This window comes from Gopherus flavomarginatus, chromosome 1 (assembly GCF_025201925.1).
Source record: "Gopherus flavomarginatus isolate rGopFla2 chromosome 1, rGopFla2.mat.asm, whole genome shotgun sequence".
Taxonomy (NCBI): domain Eukaryota; kingdom Metazoa; phylum Chordata; order Testudines; family Testudinidae; genus Gopherus; species Gopherus flavomarginatus.
This window is the reverse complement of record NC_066617.1, coordinates 225,437,312-225,457,024: the sequence shown is the minus strand read 5'-3', so window position 1 is coordinate 225,457,024 and position 19,713 is coordinate 225,437,312. Positions and strand designations below refer to the sequence as shown.

Below are 19,713 nucleotides of genomic sequence, written 5' to 3'. Positions count from 1 at the left end.
GCACATGCCCATTAGGGCCGTATGAGGCCGGGCGGATTCTGCTGTTCCACCGGCAAAGCCCTCGCACAAGCCGCATCCTGACAGAGCGGCAGAGCCAGACGGGGGGAGACCCACGCTCGCACTCACACGCGGCCAGACAGGGCGGGTGGAGGAATCGCCTAGACGTTTCTGGCTCCTGCTTTCTCCAGCGAGCGACTCCCCCCGCTGCATGTGTTGGCCAAGCTAAAGGATCGCGTGATACCAATGAAATACACAAAACTGTATCTCTGTGCTGATCCTGTGTCGGAAACAATGGGACCCGCGGCCGCCAGCGTGGGACCCAGCCCCCAGAACGTGCTGCTAAGTGGATTTTTGGAGAGGTGAGGCTGGAAACTTTCCGGAGGAGCGTGAATGTACCAGTGACATGCCTGGCTCCCTCCTTCCCTAAGCGCCTGAGGATTTTCTGATTGGCAGCTTGTCCCTCGGAGGCTCGCGGCGGCGCTGTCATGGGGCTGACATAAAGCGGTATCGTCAGGTCCTCTTCTTTCAAAGTGGGTGGGGGGGAGTCCTCTGCCTCCATTGACTACACAGTTCTTCTTAGTCGTTTTGATTGCAGCCGATCCGCTGTGACTTCTTCCAGCCAAGTTCCCCGCCCGCCGCGCCAGCTGCGGGAGGCGGTCAGCAATGCAGCCCACCCGCTCCCGCGGCGGCCCCCTCCGGCAGCCGGGACTTTAGGAGCCGCGGCTGAAGATGGGGCGAGGAGGCACCGCCGCCAGCCGCCGGCTGCCCTGAGGACGGACTGATCGTTTTCTGGGCGGGGGCAGGCAGCAGGGGGCGGGGTGGGGGCCGCCAGCTGTCCAACTTGTGGTGAGAAAGCGAGGAAAGCAACTGGCCCTGCGCTCCACGCGTGGCCACCTCCGGCCCCTCCGTGTCACGGGGCGCTGGTGTGATTCCCTCGCAAGCGGCGATTCCCTCCGACCCGCGCGCTGCTTTAACCCCAGAGCGTGTGGCAGGGGGTGGGGGACATTCGGCACCACCCGGCTCACACAGGGGATCTACAACCGAGCAGCCGCAGCCCTCCGCCCCCCCGCCAAGGACCCGGCGTGTGCTGTGCGGGGGGCTGGCGGGGGTGCGAGCACGCCTCCCTAGCCGCTCCATGAGGGGGAGCGGGCGCTCCGCTCTCCTCGCTGCCTGCGCGGGCTTGGAGCTGAGGCGGCAATCAGCGGCCAGCCCCCGCCTCCCCGACAAACTCGGCTGCGCGCTGGCGGCAGGCGCCGTGGGCTCGGGGCTTCTGGCGCTCGCCCTTCGCCGCCCCAGCCCCGCTGCCCTTGGCTGTCTGCTCCCCGGAGCCGGCTGGCGGGGGCCAGTCAGACAATGAGGCGCTGGGAAACTCCTCTAGGGCACAGCCGCGTTCCGGGAGGGAAAGAGCCTTAGCAGCCCCCCCCCCCCCCAGCGCACACACCCACCGAGCGCCTCGGCCGGATTTTTGTTTGTTTGTTTTTTGCCCGGGTGTATTTCAGGCCGGTGGGGCAGCTCCCGTCTGCCTGGGCTCCCCCGATGGTTTTGCCTCGGCTGCGGGAGAGCTTCAGATCGCACCTCGCCCTCCTGAGCTCCCTCTGCACTAGGATGTTGCGGCAGGTTTTGCACAGGGGGCTGAGGACGTCTTTTTCCAGACTCGGCCACTTCATTGCCAGTCACCCGGTGTTCTTCGCCTCCGCACCTGTGCTGATCTCGATTTTGCTGGGCGCCAGCTTCAGCAGGTACCAGATCGAGGACAGCGTGGAGTATCTCCTGGCCCCCAAACACAGCCTGGCCAAGATCGAGAGGAACCTGGTCAACAGCCTTTTCCCGGTCAACCGCTCCAAACACCGGCTCTACTCTGACCTGCAGACCCCTGGGAGGTACGGAAGGGTCATCATCACATCCTTCAGGAAGGCGAACATGCTGGACCAACATCATACTGATCTGATCTTAAAGGTAAACCTCTGCTGTATTCCCAGTTATTCACCTCCTCCGCACCTCATCTCTCTCTCCGTCCCACCCCTCTTCTTCGATCCAACCTTCCCCACCCTCCCAATCTGTGTTATAACTCAGGCACAGTCCAGATACACATTTATTTATTGCCTGTTGGCGTACACCCTACCTTCCACAGACACTGTGTGTCTTGTGAACACAGCTACTAAGTCACATCCCTGCAACAGTTGGGATGACTACTTATTTTAAAGGAGATGAGAAATCTCCCTTGTTTGTGGATGAAAGAACCTAGACAGAGGTGTGTATTTTTGTGAATAAGGGAGTCAGGGCATTTTGTTAAACAAGTTTTCCAGCACTCTTTATTATTCTTACAGTCATGCCTGTGAGTTAAGTTCACTCTGAATTCAATAACTGGTTTTGAAGTTTGAGTACAAATCTGCAAACTGCTTGGGGGTGTGGGGGGTGGTGGTGGTTTGTATGGATTGCCAGGTATGGACTTCCTGTGACTTTTGGGTACAGAATAGCTTGAAACCTCCATTTCATGGTTCTTGGAACCTAATTACATACCAAATTGATTATTTGTAAGGGGTAGTATTTCCTCCTCCACTCATCCTCAAAAACCGTTTTTGTTTTTTTTTTTAAAGAAAAAACAGCCCAGTTGTAAATTTGAGGCATTGTGCAGTTTGTGATGTACAGGATCAAGTTACATCAGGTTGCATCTTGTCATATCATTTATGTTTCATGAATATGTAATCTGATGTAATGTGACATTTCATAGTACAATTTAGCCTAACGTCAGAAATACAAATTTCTTTAATTTCCCTATCTGATCTAGACTGCAATAATTTTGAGTATGTTTTGGGGGGCAGGGAGGGAAAGTAGGATGGATGCAAAAATTGGGCCGCAGAAAGGTAGAGTTCCAGAAAGAATGAAGAATCTCTGGAACATTTGGAAATATTGAAGGTGTGGCTCTCAGAATCTACACACTTTTAGCAATAAACTGTAGGACTGCATGTTAACATTGTTCCCCTGTGGAAAGCATAAAGATGGTGAACATTTTCTATTTGCTGAATGTCAAACTGTCAAAACACACAAAAGATAATGTTAATGTGAACAGTAGAGAGTGTCTCTCCTAAAATGAGAAAATAAGTAAAAAAAATATATTCTGACAGAATTCTAGGAGAGTTCACTCTTTTCACTAAACTAAATGTGTTTCAGTGAATTATTTTTTCTTATTTCAACTATACTATTGTACTATTCAATTGTACTATTCAATTGTACTATTGCACTGATCCACCCAACTATTTAATATTTTTCCTTTTTGTTGTTGACATATCAACAAACAGCAGTCAGCAAGTAGATTTAATGAATGTAGTCTCAGTAAGTCTAGTAACATTTCAGTGGTAAATAAGAAAACTCCAGAGAAGACAATTTTCATTCCTTCATTTTCCAATTTTTCTGAACTGTATTTGCATCCAGGATGTGCATATTCATTCAGTCACAGATTAAAAATTATAATGGATTTTTCCCCTGAAATGCTATCTCTAGAGATCTGTAGTTTAATCAATAGACTAGTGACACACAAATAAACGTTACTCTGAATCTTCCCACAAGCAAACTTCTGCATTAGATTTATCATATAAGGGGCAAAGCTATAATTTAGAAAGTTCTGTCAGTTTTAAATGCTGCCTGTTTTTTTATAGCTGGAATGTGCCCACAAAATGATTATTTTTCGCTTACCGAGATCATGATTAACCATGCTATTGTCATTTGACTCCATTTACTTATTGTTAATCTGACGTCATCAAGCATATAAAATACATTTTTACAGAAAATACAAAATACGTTTGTTCTAATTATTGGTCTGTTTGTGGACAGACCCAGACACAGATAGCAGCCTAAAGATGGCTAAGGAGATTGGTTAGGAGTAGTGAATCTGATCAAAATAGGAGGCGGAGCTCACAGCTCTCATTCTTATGTGGTCATGCGGCATCGCATCATCTTGTGGTGACAGGGCGCAGCAAGTGAAAGAGAATGAGAACTAGATGTAGGTTTTTATGCCGTACCTATCACCACTATATCTGAGCACCTAAAGGAACAAGAGCATAAATGTAATCTGAGGGGAGTTCATGTTTCCATGCAGTCCAAAGCCAGCCAAACCAAGTACTGTGACTACGTACAGTGTGTGTGGTGGCGAGGTGCTCACCCACCCATTTTATAATCGCTGCCACATAGACATGATCGGGATAGAAAATGTGTTTAGTAACGTCCTGCATTTTAAAAGGTTAAAAGACATTTCAAAGAGAGAATTTGAACAAATCATTGTGCATTGTCTTTCCTTCTGTAGAAAAGGGGAAGTTAGCCTAGGGACAGAGCTTGCTTTAGAGCAGTGGTTCTCAATCAGAGGTACGCGTACCTCTAGGGGTACACAGATGTCTTCTGTACATCAACTCATCTAGATATTTGCCTGGTTTTTCAACAGGTTACATAAAAAACACTAGTAAAGTCAGTACAAACTAGAATTTCATGCAGACAAAATGAGAAAGTAAACAATTTTTCAGTAATAGTGTTCTGTGACACTTTTTTATTTTTATGTCTAATTTTGTAAGCAAGTAGTTTTTAAGTGAGGTGAAAGTTGGGGTACTCAAGACTCCTGAAAGGGTTACAGTAGTCTGGAAAGATTGAGAGCCGCTGCTTTAGAAGAGACAGGAAACTTCAGGATGGGACACCTTGTCTTCTCAGATCAGTTACTGCTGCTCCAGCTACTGGCTGGAGCACTGGGAATCGCAGAAACTCCACAGCCAGGCAGCAGCTGCTTCTGATGCATCTCCTCCAGATTCCCCTATGTGATCAGTCTTCATCTCACCAGCCAAGGAGACAGGAGAGATTCTTGGGGTGCTAGTGCTCCCCCACTTACAAAAGGAGAAGAAGGGGAGCTTTTCCCCTGGTTTTAGCAGAAGGATAAGTGTGCTCCCACACAGTCACTCGGGTAACTATGTGAAGCATTTAGTCTGGTTGGAATCAGAATAAGGTTGATAGCACTAATAGTTACCCACAGCTTTTTGGTGGCCTATCTAAAATGGTTTGGCGGTCTGTGTCCAGTTCCCAGTGGACAGATGTCCACATAAGGGAAGAGGGGAAGGAGTAACTATCTTCACAATAAGCACTGAAGGACACCTTGTTTGCAATCTGGGAAATGAAGTATGAAATGGATAATAGAATGGAGTCTGAATCACCCTGTCACTGGACAAGTTCAGACAATGTTGCCAAACCTAGAGATGCATCCCCCCCCTCCCCAATGGGCATGTTGAGTGTTAGTGTGGTATAGGTGCTGACACCTCAGAGCCAAGTACTGCTGAATATAGAAGCTGCGACACATTTACTAGCAGTTTTGTGATGACAGCTAGTGCATTCTAGAGAATCAGGCCATCTTGCCCTGTATTACAGCCTGGCTTGGACACAATGCTGATTACCCTTTTCCTATTTAAGAGGAAGCCTCCATCCACTGTTCTCCTAACTCCCTTCACAAATGCACAAATCAGTCCTAAACACACTGCTTGTTGCCCCCTCCGAACTAGCACAGAAATTACAAAGTAGCAACAAAATAGCTTTACAGACCTGGGACATTCATGAATTGTCTCGTCCCTCTCACATCACATTGAGATAGAGGAATAATGGTAGTAGGGCAGCACAGGAATTTTATACTTCCATTGCCTATGCTGTGCCTGTTCAATAGGGCATTGGCATCCTACATTGTCAGTCCAGATCCTTTTTCTCACCAAAATTCACTATTTTGTGGAGAGGAGAGAGATATATAATAAAAATATGACCAAAGATATTGTTTTCACATCTGCACCTCAACACACACCTGCAAGAAGAAAAAATTATTTGGACATTTGGTCCAGGTAATCATCCAAAAGTTCAGAGATCTTATGCAAAGCTTCTCCCATTCTCTTTAGTCTAGAAATGAAGCTGAAAATAGTGCAAGGGCTTCTTCTATTTTAGTATTTTATTTCCACTTGCAGAGGGAACCAGGAAAATTAAAGGCACACAGGATCTGCAAAAAACACTAGTCAGGCACTTTAAAAAAAATTTTTTTGATTTAGATTCAGCTGGAGTTCGGGTCTTTTGTTTGATCCTCTTTGCTCAACCCTAGTCACAGTGAGCCCACTGTACTGCACATTGATTTTAATTTAATCTTTGTTTCTATTCTATCTCTATTATTATATTTATAAAAAACACTATAAGAATACAGTATTTTTGTTAAATTTAAAGTGGTTTAAAGTTAAGGTAAAAGAGTAATAAACCCTAACATGCCTTATAGCAAAAAACAATTTTATATTCAGTTGTGTATATACAGATATAGAAATCTTGAGTTTTTGAGAACTACACTAACCTCACATTTTTAGCAGCAATGTTTATTTACCCCTTCTTTCACATAGCCTGCCATAGTGAGAGAGAGAGATATTTAAGTAAATATCTAGATATATGTGGAGGTAAAAATTGGGATAAAATATTTAATTCTGAAATTCATAGCTCCTACTTATTAATAAACAGGTAATTGCAGGGGATTTGTACCATTGTACTCCCCATTATTATTTGGTTGTTGTTTCTTTAATAGGTTGTTACTTAATCATTTCATATGTCAATAAACATCACATCTGCATATGGTAGATAATATTTTCTACAATTTCCTCATTCACATTCTGGAAGAATGGTTTCTACAGATGGCGAAACTCATGGGGAAAATAATTCCGTTACGCTCCCATGTCTGCGTTATCTATAATCATTATCTTATAGATACACTGCATATACAGGAAATCATTTTCAAAATTCAATGGGGGCTGCTGGTTGCTCAGCACTTCTGAAAATAAGGCCGCTAGGATTTTGGAGCATAATTTTAGGTACCCATTTTTGACATCTTAGCTACCTCTTAGCTGTAGTTAGTTACTTTTACTAACACAAACACATACAGACGTACAAGAAATATAGCCATATGACACTGCATAGGTATGTATATAGCAAATTTTAACTATTTTGCTCAAAAGTTGAAAAACAGTTCTAGCCATGGACAAACTGTAGTGAGTTGAAAATAAAGGGCCAAATCATGCCTTCAGGATAAGGCTGCAGAAAGAAGGAAAGAATCCTAATGTAAGAGGAAAATGTATGAAAGCAGTGGAAGTGCAAGACATTTGTCATAACAATGTTATGAGGTTAAAATGTGCCTTATGCAAAAACAGAGTGGAATTAAGATATGCAGGTAAGATCTGGGCACAGCCAGGTGAGAAAGAAAAAGAAATAGGAACATGGTACAAGAACAGCATGGAAATACAAGTGCAGAAACATCAATGTCAGCATTAACTTACAGTGACTTCTGAGTGTGAAAAGAACAAGAGTACTTGTGGCACCTTAGAGACTAACAAATTTATTTGAGCATAAGCTTTGGTGGGCTAAAACCCACTTCATCAGATGCATGCAGTGGAAAATACGGTAGGAAGATATATATACACAGAGGACATGAAAAAATGGGTGTTGCCTTACTAACTATAACGAGACTAATCAGTTAAGGTGAGCTGTTATCAGCAGGAGAAAAAAAAACTTTTGTAGTGATAATCAGGATGGCCCATTTCCAACAGTTGACAAGAAAGTGTGAGTAACAGTAGGGGGGAAAAAATTATCATGGGGAAATAGGTTTTACTTTATATCAGAAGCAGATCTGTCTGTGCTAGGAACCATAAAGTTCCCTGCTGCCTTTAATTCACAAAGACCTCTAATTTACTCCCACACGTGTGCCCCAGTATCCCCTTCTCCCACCACTTAACAATAGCTCCTCCATTTACTCTTGGCCTTAAAGAGGTCCCCTCTGCACTTCTCCTTTGGCTCTTTTGATGATTTTCAACAGCAGCCACTTATCCCTTCCATGGGATGGCAAACATTATGGCACAACTTCAACAGCGTGATACCTCAGGAACAGAGTAGCTTCAAAGGCACAGAACTTTGAGTAATGCTTCTCTTCCAGCGGAGGAGATAACATGGACCAAAGTTTGAATTAAAATGATCGTTGATGACTTTACAGTTTCCCAAACAGAAAGACAGTTTTATTTGGGCACTTGCCATATATGAAGGCACATACCAAGTTGCCAGCCTACCTTAATAATGACTCAAAAATTAGAATGAGAAGTGGGGGGGGACCTAAATCTTCCCATCTGAGTGCTAAAACTGCAGCATTTTATCTTAGCTGCAGCACAAATGTTCTTCTTTCAGATGCTCCAAACAGGGATCTACCTTGGCTCTGCCCCATGTGCCTGTTGGAGCAACAGCATCTGAAACAAAATGAAGTGTGTTCAGCTCAGTGTAGCACACATTCAAACTGAATTGTCATGACATTAGTTGAAATGAAGACCATATTGGGTACAAAAGCTTTTTTCCTTAGATTAGAAAAGAAAATGATGCATAGCAGTCTCCTTAGATGTGGAGCCACTAGGAAAATGGATGGAAATATGTATAGCGGAAAAGCACATATTCCTGCTAATACTCAGTTCTTAATGCAAATACTAGTAACTTACGTAACTTCCTGTATTTTGAAAATCCCTGAAGGATTTTAATTACATTGAAAATTGTTTAGTAGTTTGGAACAAATATTCTGTTCACCCACATGTTTTGTGCAGATTACAAATACTGCTGGTGAAAACATGACTTACACCTCTACCCCAATATAACGCTGTCCTCAGGAACCAAAAAATCTTACCACATTATAGGTGAAACCGCGTTATAGTGAACTTGCTTTGCTCTGCCGGAATGTGCAGCCCCCTTCCCCCCCCCCCCGAGCATTATATCGGGGTAGAGGTGTATTTAATTAATTGTAATGTCTCATTCAGAGACTTTACAGTCTGGGTGAATATATATAGTCCAGTATCCCATACTATTTGTTTATTACATATTCTCAAGTTACAAGTGAATTGCCTTTTAGTCTTTGGTGTTTCCTTATGAACTGTTATGGTCTGTTGGTTGCTTTGTATGCAGGTTACAAATGCATGCTGGAAGTTCTTGTGCAAGACACTGCTTTCCATCGCGGTGGAATCGGGTTCTCAACCTGGGAGTTGGGACCCCTCAGGAGGGTCGTGAGGTCATTACATGGGGGGGTTACGAACTGTCAACCTCCACCCCAAACCTCACTTGCCTCCAGCATTTATAATGGTGTTAAATATATTAAAAAGTGTGTTTAATTTATTGGGGGGTGGCACTCATAGGCTTGTGATGTGAAAGAGGTCACCAGTAAAGAAGTTTGAGACCCACTGGTGTACACGGTTACTCTAGACACACAAAAGGGAGGCTGAGAGCAGAATCTGGCCCATTGTGAAATGTTTATGGCACAGTTACACATCTTTCCCCTTCATCCTTCATCTGTTTATGTTTTTATAATGAAGAACTCTTATTTAAAACATTGCTAAAGATTCAGTGCTCATTTCTGTCCATATTTGTACAATATGCAAGGTATTTCCCCCTGTAAATTAGGAGCGCTGTGTAAATCTGTTCTCTCACTTAACTCAGATGGATGCATTCCTCTTTACTGGGACAATCTTCTGAAAATATTCAATCAAAAAGCACTATGCAAAAATAGACGGAGATCACAGAAGAACAGAAGAACTTTACAGTAGTTCAGTAGAGATTTTTTCCTCTTTTTCCTTTCCATTGGCACAAGTTATCCATAAAAATTACCAACAAAATAAACCAGACAAAGGCAACTTTAACTTAAAATGAAACTATAGGCTTACCTAGTATTGCCAGCCACAAGCATTCAAAAAAATCATGAGATTGTAAACAATAATACATTTGGAGTTCTTTATTTGCCTTCTGGGTTTTAAGCTTCGCTCCACAGCCAGGAAGGTATACGTTTTTTGGTTTTGTTTTTTTATGAAAGTTGAGATGATCAAATAATCAACATGACTTCAGGAGGTTGGGCTTTAAGAGAAACACCAATTATTGTGAGAATCACAATACAATTGCAGGAGTTGGCAACATGTAAGGTCATCTCCAATACTGACCATCAGATGCCCATTGATCCTGGCATTTAGAGACTAAACGAATTACAGTAAAAAAATATTTGTGATATGACATCGCAAAGATCAGACTCTCATAACAACGTATGTCCCTATATTTGTCAAATTACTCATGTTATAGGAGGAAAATATGTCCATCTAACTAATTTTATTTAGCTAGCTTTTTATCTATCATAGGTCAAGTGACACGTAATCCAGTGTGGTGCCATGTATTGTCACCCATAAAATATTACACATAATTTGAAAACAATAACAAATACATTTTTGAAACCCATATGCGGACAGCAAGCTGCAAGCATTGTGTGAATCAGATAAAGTACAGTTCACGCATTACCACTATCCAAATTATGTCTGGCTAGTTTTACACATGCTTAGTTTTAATAATGTGATATCCAGTAAAGTCAGAGTCTCTTTAATGGGAGTTGAATTAGGCCTTAAGAGTCGAGTTGATTTTTGGTAACTCACTTGCCTGGAAGTAAATTTATACCAGCCTTAAAACCTGTAACAGATACAGGACTATCTGTGGTTCTTCAGCTGCTTTCCCTGTGCTGTTTAGCTTTGGCTTTGATCACAGTAACATGTTGTATAGCATGGTTTTACGGGATTTCTTGGAATGCATCATTCTGCAAATGAATCAGCAGTTGCAACCCTTTCATCTGGAATATAATTTGTTAACTTTAAAGGGATATTGCTTACTTGACTTTTTAAAATATATTTTTGATAGAGCCCCATTTACATAGTATGTGCAGACTTCTATATCAGAAAGTTCCTTTTTTAAAAGCGGAGGGAGAGATTTTTCCTCTTTCTGAGTTGAAAAGCGTCTTCTGAATGGGCATAAGAACAAAAACAAACTCTCCCCTTTCTCCTGAGTGTACCCCTGACTGCTGCCTCTTTGCTTTCAGTTCCAGCATTGCTGTCACTGATGCTACTGGTTAATGCCCTCTTGCAGTTCCTGGAGAATGACTTCACCATCATCAGAACAGTGAAACTGACTGTAGAGAAAGGTCCTTATTCTCAGTTTCTCCATTCCTGCACTTCAGGCAGATATGGGGGGACTGGGAGCCAAACGTAACTTTAAACTACCTTTGCATTTCCCATATTTGGAGCTATGCAGGGACCTAGATGATCACAGTGGTCCCTTCTGGCCTTGGAATCTATGAATTCGTGCCCTGCCCAGCCCCTGCCTTAATGTAAGTTATAGCAGCTTTACATTCTATTTCCCTTTGACCACCTATAGGTCTTGGAGAGCAGAAATGTGGGGGGACTGGGAATGTGAATTTCAGATGACAATGTCCCTTTAAGCAAGAGGACTAGAAGGGTGTCAATTATTATTAATTTGTGACAGGTGCACTTTCAGGTACAAGAGCAAAACCAGCATGCTATCATGGCTGAAGTGATGCTATACAGTTCTCATGCACAGTGCTTTGCTGCACCAGCTATATACTGGGTTCTGAAGTTACACTGTTAGTTAACTGAGAAACCTGTACGCCATGGCGAACCATCACTATTTGCCCTTTGAGGATCTGGGATAAAAAATATTTGTGCAGATTATATTCGTATTACTTCAGTTCTCCCTTTCTAGGTATAAAACAATTAGAGATGGGAAAACTGATTAGGAATAAATAAGACTGTCTGACCCGTCCTTAGTCCAAGCTTCAAATGTCACATTTTTTAAAATCCTTATTGCTCACCATTAAACTACTTTGCAATGTCTAAATGTATGCTAATGCTGACCCAGTTAAACAATAGTCTCTACTGTTCGCTAAACTAAACATTTTTCCAAACGGATGTCATAATATACCGTGTTCAAATGAAGTTGTGTATAGTGTAATCATTTAAATTAATAGCACCTTTCAGCACAACGCACTTTACATATTCTATATCCTACGAAACAAAGAGGTTGGATTTCTGCCCTAAATAAAGAATTCAATGCAAATCTGACAATCAGGTTCCTAAAATGCCTTCATATAAGGAGAGCCATGGAACTACAACTGTCTCTGGGGAAGAGGGCAGCAGCCAGCTGACACACAGGCTGATAGATCAGTATGGAGAGGGACATATTCTATGATGCTGCTGCACCAAACCAAACTCTTCCAGAGTGTTCCTTAGTATACACACACAAGCAAGAGTGGTTTAGTTTCTAAGATCTGTTCTGGAAACAGCACATAGAAAACTGCAGGGTACTGAATTTATCTGCTTCCAGGATGAAAGTGTGAGTCGACCTTCTTTATGGCTGAAACAGTGCTCAGTGCATGTAGGGGGTGGAGAGGATATGAAGGGAAAGGTGGTTTTATACCACTTTTTCAGCCATCTCTGATTCTAGGCTAGGTAGGGGCCAATTTGGCTCTTGGCACAATTTAGAGCAGCCTCAGTGCTGCTCTAAATTACACCATCTTGTAACAACCTTCAAGGGCCGTTATACTGTCCAGGGGTTGCCAGAGCACAGTGCACTCTGGTTGCTCCCCTACCTTCCCTGATGCATCGCTGGCACATTCCATATGCTGGCAGAGTGGAGAAGACCAATAGTCATCTCCAGGTTACTTGAGCCTTCCCCTATCCCATCTGTCTGGCTAAGCCAGCATTATAGCCCATTTGCTCTGCCAGTACAGCAGAGAAAAGACCGTACTATATGATATGATCTGGTCTCTGAATCAGAAATGATGGCCTCCAGGGAGCATGAGTATTTCAAATACCATGTTTAGCTACTAGGTTTTTAGTAAAGATAAACAGAATTGTTGGCAGTACAAATTATTTTCTAACCTAAATAAAAGAAGGTTTCAGACATATAAGGAAAGGAAATTCAGCAGAGTTGAGGCAGAATAGGTAAGTAGATACAGAGAGTAAATAACATATATCATTTTAAATTATATAATATATATATTATTTTAAAAGTTATATCATTGTTTGGGAGGTTAAATTGCAGCATCCTACTCTGTGCATCCTTCCACAAAGATATCAGTTGCTAATCTAATGCAGGCAGCAAATAATTCCATTTTTAAAAATCTTTTATTCTTGTCAGCTACACTTCTATAAATGGCAATTGTTTTTATAAACATAGTTGATGAAATATATTTACTGGCTGCTACCACAAAAACTCTAAACAGATATGTACATTTGATTTTAGTAAATCAAGACACTTCCCTAATACAATGAAGTTTAGGGATATATCCTTGTAATAACGGTTGCATTACTTTTCTAACAGAGCAGAAGCCTTTCAACTTGGGACAGTCTCAGAAGTCATTCCCTCCTGCATTTTCCTGTGAAGTCTTCTATTTTGTTTTGCAGTACTGTTGTGCAAAAATCTTTAATCACAAATTCTTATTTGTAATCTCCCCATGAGGGAGAATTTAGCCTGCTCACTCTGGTTAACATTATATCCTTCCAATCCTCTGAAGAGGTTTGTTGGTTCATTTCCTTTTCCCAACTTAGCCTCACATTGTCAATATTGCTCTATAATTTTACAGAAAATTAAAGCTACTCAAATGCAAGTGAAACAAGCCACATAACTGCAAGACAAACAAGTTCAATGGACAGGAATTTTGTATCTTCTTACACATATTGTCGGTATCATCATAAGAATTGGAGACAATTTCAACTAGATTTGTCCCGGTAGTGGACTATGTAAGATAATTACAAGATAATCAGATCGCTGGTAAAATAAATAATACATGGTATGCACATTTTTCTACAAATATGGTGAAATTCTGGCTACCCTGAAGTCAAGGGCTTCCAGTGACTTCCAGAGAGCCAGGATTTCACCCACAGTGTTTAGACAGCTAATCCATCTCCACCATCAGATCCTGCAAGCTCCATTGTTATTGTGGGTACCTTCTCTCATTTTCTTTTTCAATCAAAGTTTTTCTTCTACAGAAAACGTATGCTAAATATTGCCTCAATTCAGTCCCTTCACTGTCTGTATAAACTGATGAGAATCTCCCACTCCCTCGGGATTCCGTGGATAGCAGCACATCTAATATAAAGAGAAAGGGATTTTTTTCTTCCCCAGGACAATGCTGTCTGTCCTGCCAAGCAGCAGGTCAGATTATAATTACTCGTCATTTAAAAAAAATTAGAGACATTTCTAATTCAGTCCGTCAACTCATCAGTAAATATGTGCTAATATCCTTGCTTTACAGAGGAGGAAACAAGAGACTTTCCCGACACCAAAGAATCATGAGAACCAAGATCTTTTGATTTACTTCCAAACCCCTGCACCTTACAAGCAAGTCATTGAGCTTTTCCATATGTCAGTTTTCCTGCCTTTAAAGTTGACCTAATGAGAACACTTTGCACCTACAGAGGCCTTTTCCATCTACAGATCTCAAAAATAGCAAATGTGGTCAAGCAAGCATGAGTAGACAGCTTTTATAGGCTATACACACACAAGCACTTAGACCAGATCCTTTTTTTCTGAGAGGAACTATACTTGAGTGAATGAGACATGGGTCTATAATCTGGTTCTGTTCACAGCTCTGCCACACAGCAAGTGATCCTGGTCAAGTTAAGTCAGCTTTGTGCTTCGATTAACCCATCTGAAAAATGTCAATAAAGACATTGTTGGCCTCATGCAAGGAGTCTTGTGACCCTTCACAAAACAGGGATTGAGAAGTATATTGAATTATTAAAACCAGTCAGCAAAAGGGATGGAAATTGAACTTGGGATATTCTGGCTCCCAGCCCCATGTTTACTACCCTACACTTCAAGAATCCAAGGGCTCCCTTTGACCAGATTCCATGTTTCCCTGAAGCATTTTCACAGAAGTCTTGATCATTTCAGAGTAATTCAGGGGCCTATGGAGTATAGCACTTAGAGCTAGATCCCCAGGTGAGCCAGAGCAGTGCACCAGAAGAGGAAGGGAATGACACCTTTCTATCTTTCTACCAAGCCAGCTCCTGGTACAAGTTAGAGCAGCCTCAGCACTTTTCTAACTTGCACCTGCCGATGATGGCCCTCCAGGGGTTGCTCTGACAGCCAGGATTGTCACAGTACATGACATTCTAGCCCAGAGGTCGGCTACCTTTCAGAAGTGGTGTGCCCAGTCTTCATTTATTCACTCTAATTTAAGTTTTTGCATGCCGGTAATACATTTTAATGTTTTTAGAAGGTCTGTTTCTCTAAGTCTATATTATAGAACTAAACTATTGCTGTATGTAAAGTAAATAAGGTTTTTAAAATGTTTAAGAAGCTTCATTTAAAATTAAAATAAAATGCAGAACCCACTGGACCGGTGGCCAGGATCTGGGCAGTGTGAGTGCCACTGAAAATCAGCTCGCGTGCCGCCTTCGGCACGCGTACCATAAGTTGCCTACCCCTGTTCTAGCCCAAGCCACTCCCACATCCTGTGTAAAGAGTGGCTATTGTACAGCTGACTTTTCATGGAATCTTGCCTCCTTAAGGCAGGTTTAACTACTCTTTACACCACTACAGCAGCACAAAGAGGACTTAACTGGTGCTGAGGATCTGGCTCTATAAGCTTATCAGGGAATCATATGCAAAATAAACAATATAGTTTGCAAAGAGTCCTAACACAGCCAAGTTAAAACATTTTTTCACCAGAATACTGAATGGGCCTTCACTATACTTAAGGCTATTCCCCTGCCAAATTCCAACCTTCTAACTCCACCTGTTTTAGCTGGAAGCTGGTTCGAAAGAAGTCGCAAGATTTGATTTGATTTTTCCCATGGGCACAATGCAATTCTTCCACTCTTTCAAAAATAACAGACTTTTTTGTTCACATTTTCCAGAACAATTCACTTTTGGTCAGAGATTAACCATGGAAACTTTCAGCCTAAACAGGACGCTTCAGAAGGATACATGCACCTCTGAAAAGGAGCTGGGATACAACTGTAATGAAAGCAAGCCCCAACCAGCAACTCCTAAAATAAAAGATTTTGCCAGCTAATATGTTCTTCCAGGAGGCTCTAACTTCCATGTTTAGCCTCCCTCATCATCTCAACTCTTTGCTGTAGTTTGGGTGGATAGGACTACCATTTAATTAATGTCAGATAGCTTGGTCATGCTATCCTGACAATCCTGGCACTTAGGACATGCAGCTGTGATCTTTCCATTGTCCTGAGAGAGGGTTAACCCTCCCACTACCAATCAACAGGGCCTGCTACACCTCACCCTAGTGGCACATTGAAATGACCTGTCATGTTGCTTTTCTGTACTGCATTCCTGATAGTTGTCTGATGCAGTGGTCATTTAGCAATCCTGATTATTATTACATTGCCATAATGTGGTTGGTCTGTAGCTGCCCCTTTTACTTCACTTGGAAACAAAGCATTCTCGTTTATTGGAATTATATTTTGTTTTGGGAGAGGGTGAACAGCAGGTGCACCTAGCATTTATAGAAGTCAAAACGTAATTGAGTTATGAGTAAAGGACACTGGGGGGAAATATCAGTACTTTAATGCATGTTTTGCATTTTTATAATGTGCTTACTATTAATATTGTAGCAATTAGAAATGTTTTTTTTTGCCAAGATTAAGTGGGAAATGGACTGAGATAACAAAGCTGCTGTCATTCTACCTGCTATGGTGCACAATTAACTGATGAATAATGTGTGTGATTTTTCTTCCCCTTATAGTTGCACTCAGCTGTGACCAGGATCCAAGTACAAAGACCTGGTTTCAATTACACATTTGCCCATATATGTATCCTGAATAATGACAAGACTTGCATAGTGGATGACATAGTGCATGTACTGGAGGAGCTAAAGTCTGCTCGATCTTCTAATCGAACTAATTTTGTTATCACATATCCAATCACTCACTTAAAGGATGGCAGGGAAGTGTATAACGGGCACCAGCTTGGCGGGGTTACCGTGCACAGTAAAGATCGGGTGAAGTCTGCAGAAGCCATCCAGCTCACCTACTACCTGCAGACGATCAACTCTCTGAATGACATGGTAGCAGAAAAGTGGGAATCCATCTTTTGTGACACTGTCGAACTTTTCCAGAAATCCAACAGGAAAGTCAAAATGTATCCCTTCACTTCGTCTTCGCTGAGGGAGGATTTCCAAAAGACAAGCAGGGTGTCAGAACGTCACCTGACCACAAGCCTGGTCCTTGTGGTCACTTTGGCCATACTCTGCTGTTCCATGCAGGATTGTGTCCGCAGCAAACCTTGGCTTGGCCTTTTAGGATTGTTAACAGTGAGCTTAGCCACTCTGACTGCAGCTGGAATCATCAATCTGACTGGTGGGAAATACAATTCCACCTTCCTGGGAATTCCCTTCATCATGTTAGGTAATTATCTCATTCTATTTTTTTGTGGGGGTTTCTGGTTCTTTGACGTATTTCATGGGCAGCAGAAAAGAAGCCAGGCATCACTGCATGAATCCCAGTACCCATTCATTGTGACACTGCAGTGTACTTATCCTCATCATGAATTCATCTGGTATTTGTAATAATAATGCTTATGGACATTAAAAAAAAACACTCCACAGGGACTTGGTTGTTCTGTAGCACCATTTGGTGTGACATTCGGCTCATGTGGTAGATAGAGACAATTTTGTGCTAGTGGAGTATGTTATCCAAGAGAGGGAAACCAACAGCAGCTTCTCTGTGGAAATTTGATGATGTTTTTTGGTACTCAGCTTTATAAGGAAACCTTTGCACAGGACGTTTTGATGAAATTAAAATATCAGCTGCCTTGGTAAATAAAACGGGCACTTTTCATTTGCAGAACAATAACTGTACTCCCCTTGAGTATACACTCTTGTTTTATCATGGGCTTATGTTTTAATCAGTATGTTTAGGGAATAAATGCAGTAATAGGCAGTTTCTTTGTGGCATTTCACTTGAAAAATGAATTTGCCAAGACAGTTTAAGTAGCAATATGCACTGCTAAGTTGCAGAACTCTGACTCTTGCTGACCAGGCCAGCTCACACCATTCAGCATCAAGCCTTGCAAATGATCAAAGTACTGACAGACTATGAAGATTATCCTGTGCAGACCTGGGGGTTGATGGCATTACCACAGGGATTTGTCTGTCTCTATTTTTATACTACACTCACCCACCATAATTTTTTGGATATCAAGACAAGGAGAGTCAGATTGTACTTGATCTGAAGTCAGTGGAAAGACTTTTATTGACTTCAAGGGTCTTTTGATTAGGCACATTTTGGGGAAACTTGGCACTAAATCAAAGCAGGCAGAGGACTTCACTAGTGAACGTAAAAAGATAGCTGGAAAGCTCATTCTGTTTGCTTTTGCGTTTTGTTCATGAATGGTAGAAAAACTTTGTACACTGCAGGTGTCTGATATGTCCTTGTTCGCAACATTATTGATTTGTGAAGAATACCTCATGCATTGATTTAATAACAGTTTTCCCAGCTGAAAATTAGTGTGCAGTACTACACATTTTCAGCACATGTGGATCTCCATTACTAAGTCACATCGTGTAGTGATGTTACATGTTTCAGTAGGTTTGTTTTGTATTCAAAACTAGGCCCACTATGATGTGCATATAATATACTTGTGCTCCTGACATGTTTAATTAAAAGGATGTTACATTTTATAAAGCAGCCATTTAGGTGCAGAATATACATAGTGGAAAGTAAGTAAACAGAAAGCAGACCCTCAAATGTCACATCAGAGGCAGCATGTAATTCTGATTTTCAAATCACATCCAAAAAATTAAAATAAAATGTAACATAATCAAAAGGAAATATCTTGCAGGAATTTTCAGTCACAGGGAGGCTAGCCATCTGCCCTGTTGTCTTATATTTGACTTTATGTAATCTAAAAATGCCTTGATCGAACCAAGGAGATTATGCAAAATATCCTGTTTTTCTGTGTGTGTTATAAAGAGAATATTCACTGCAGAAATTAAATCTAAAAGTCCATCCATAGAAATGAAAGTATTTTGCGTGGAGTGACTTTGAAATATAAAATGTTAGCTAGATTAAGGGATCAAAACTCATACTGCTTGAAGACAGCCTTTTACATTTTTAATTCATTGGCAATGAATGTGCTGCGATCTACACGTCTTATGGGGGTGGGGGAGGCGCAAAGTTAACTATGGTTAGTTTGCATGCAGTGTTTTTGTAGCTGAGTTGGTCGCAGGATATTTGAGAGATAAGGTGGGTGAGCTAATATAGTTTAACTCTAGATCTCCTTTGATTGCCAAACACTATAGACCAAAATTATTTTTTAATTCAAGTGTATTACTATTTTTTAGGAGTGATTTTCTAGCAAGTAATTAAACTTTAAATAACTATCAGAACCCAATAGCCCATTTCACTTGAATCCTCCGTATGCTTTGCATGGATTAATATAAACCTCCTGAAAATCAGACATGGACATGAAGGACAGACGTACATTTTTTAATGAGAACTGGTTTAATCAAGTGGACAATTGAAAACACAATTTTTTTCTTCTGACAGCAAAGTGAAGCAGGACATAGAAAGATTCTGCACAGATTTCAATAAATGTTTCACATATATACATTTAAAAAATAAAGCCTCCCATTAGGTAACTGAAAGCTAGAGGTGCAATCTAACATTGATTGTAGTCAGTGGAGATACTTTCATTTAACTTCCAACGAGGACTAGATCAGACCCTAGATTTACTGACCTTCAGAGAATATAGGATTTCTAGTCTGTGGTTTAGTGTGGTATCTACTACTTACTCATGTTTTCTTAGCTGAACATGGGCTCCCATAGTAACACAGTGGCCGAAATTGCTAGCACG

General features: G+C 41.6%; 1 protein-coding gene across 1 annotated transcript in view; it reads left to right on the top strand.

Moving 5' to 3' along the window:
• The first annotated feature begins 1,307 nt into the window (after positions 1-1,307).
• Positions 1,308-19,713, top strand: part of PTCHD1 (patched domain containing 1) — a 43,666-nt gene continuing 25,260 nt past the window's right edge. Inside the window, exons 1-2 of the mRNA XM_050936512.1 lie at positions 1,308-1,956; positions 16,604-17,264. Of these exons, the coding sequence (XP_050792469.1) occupies positions 1,537-1,956; positions 16,604-17,264 (1,081 nt within the window). The 5' untranslated portion in view covers positions 1,308-1,536. The remainder of the gene's footprint in view (positions 1,957-16,603; positions 17,265-19,713) is intronic.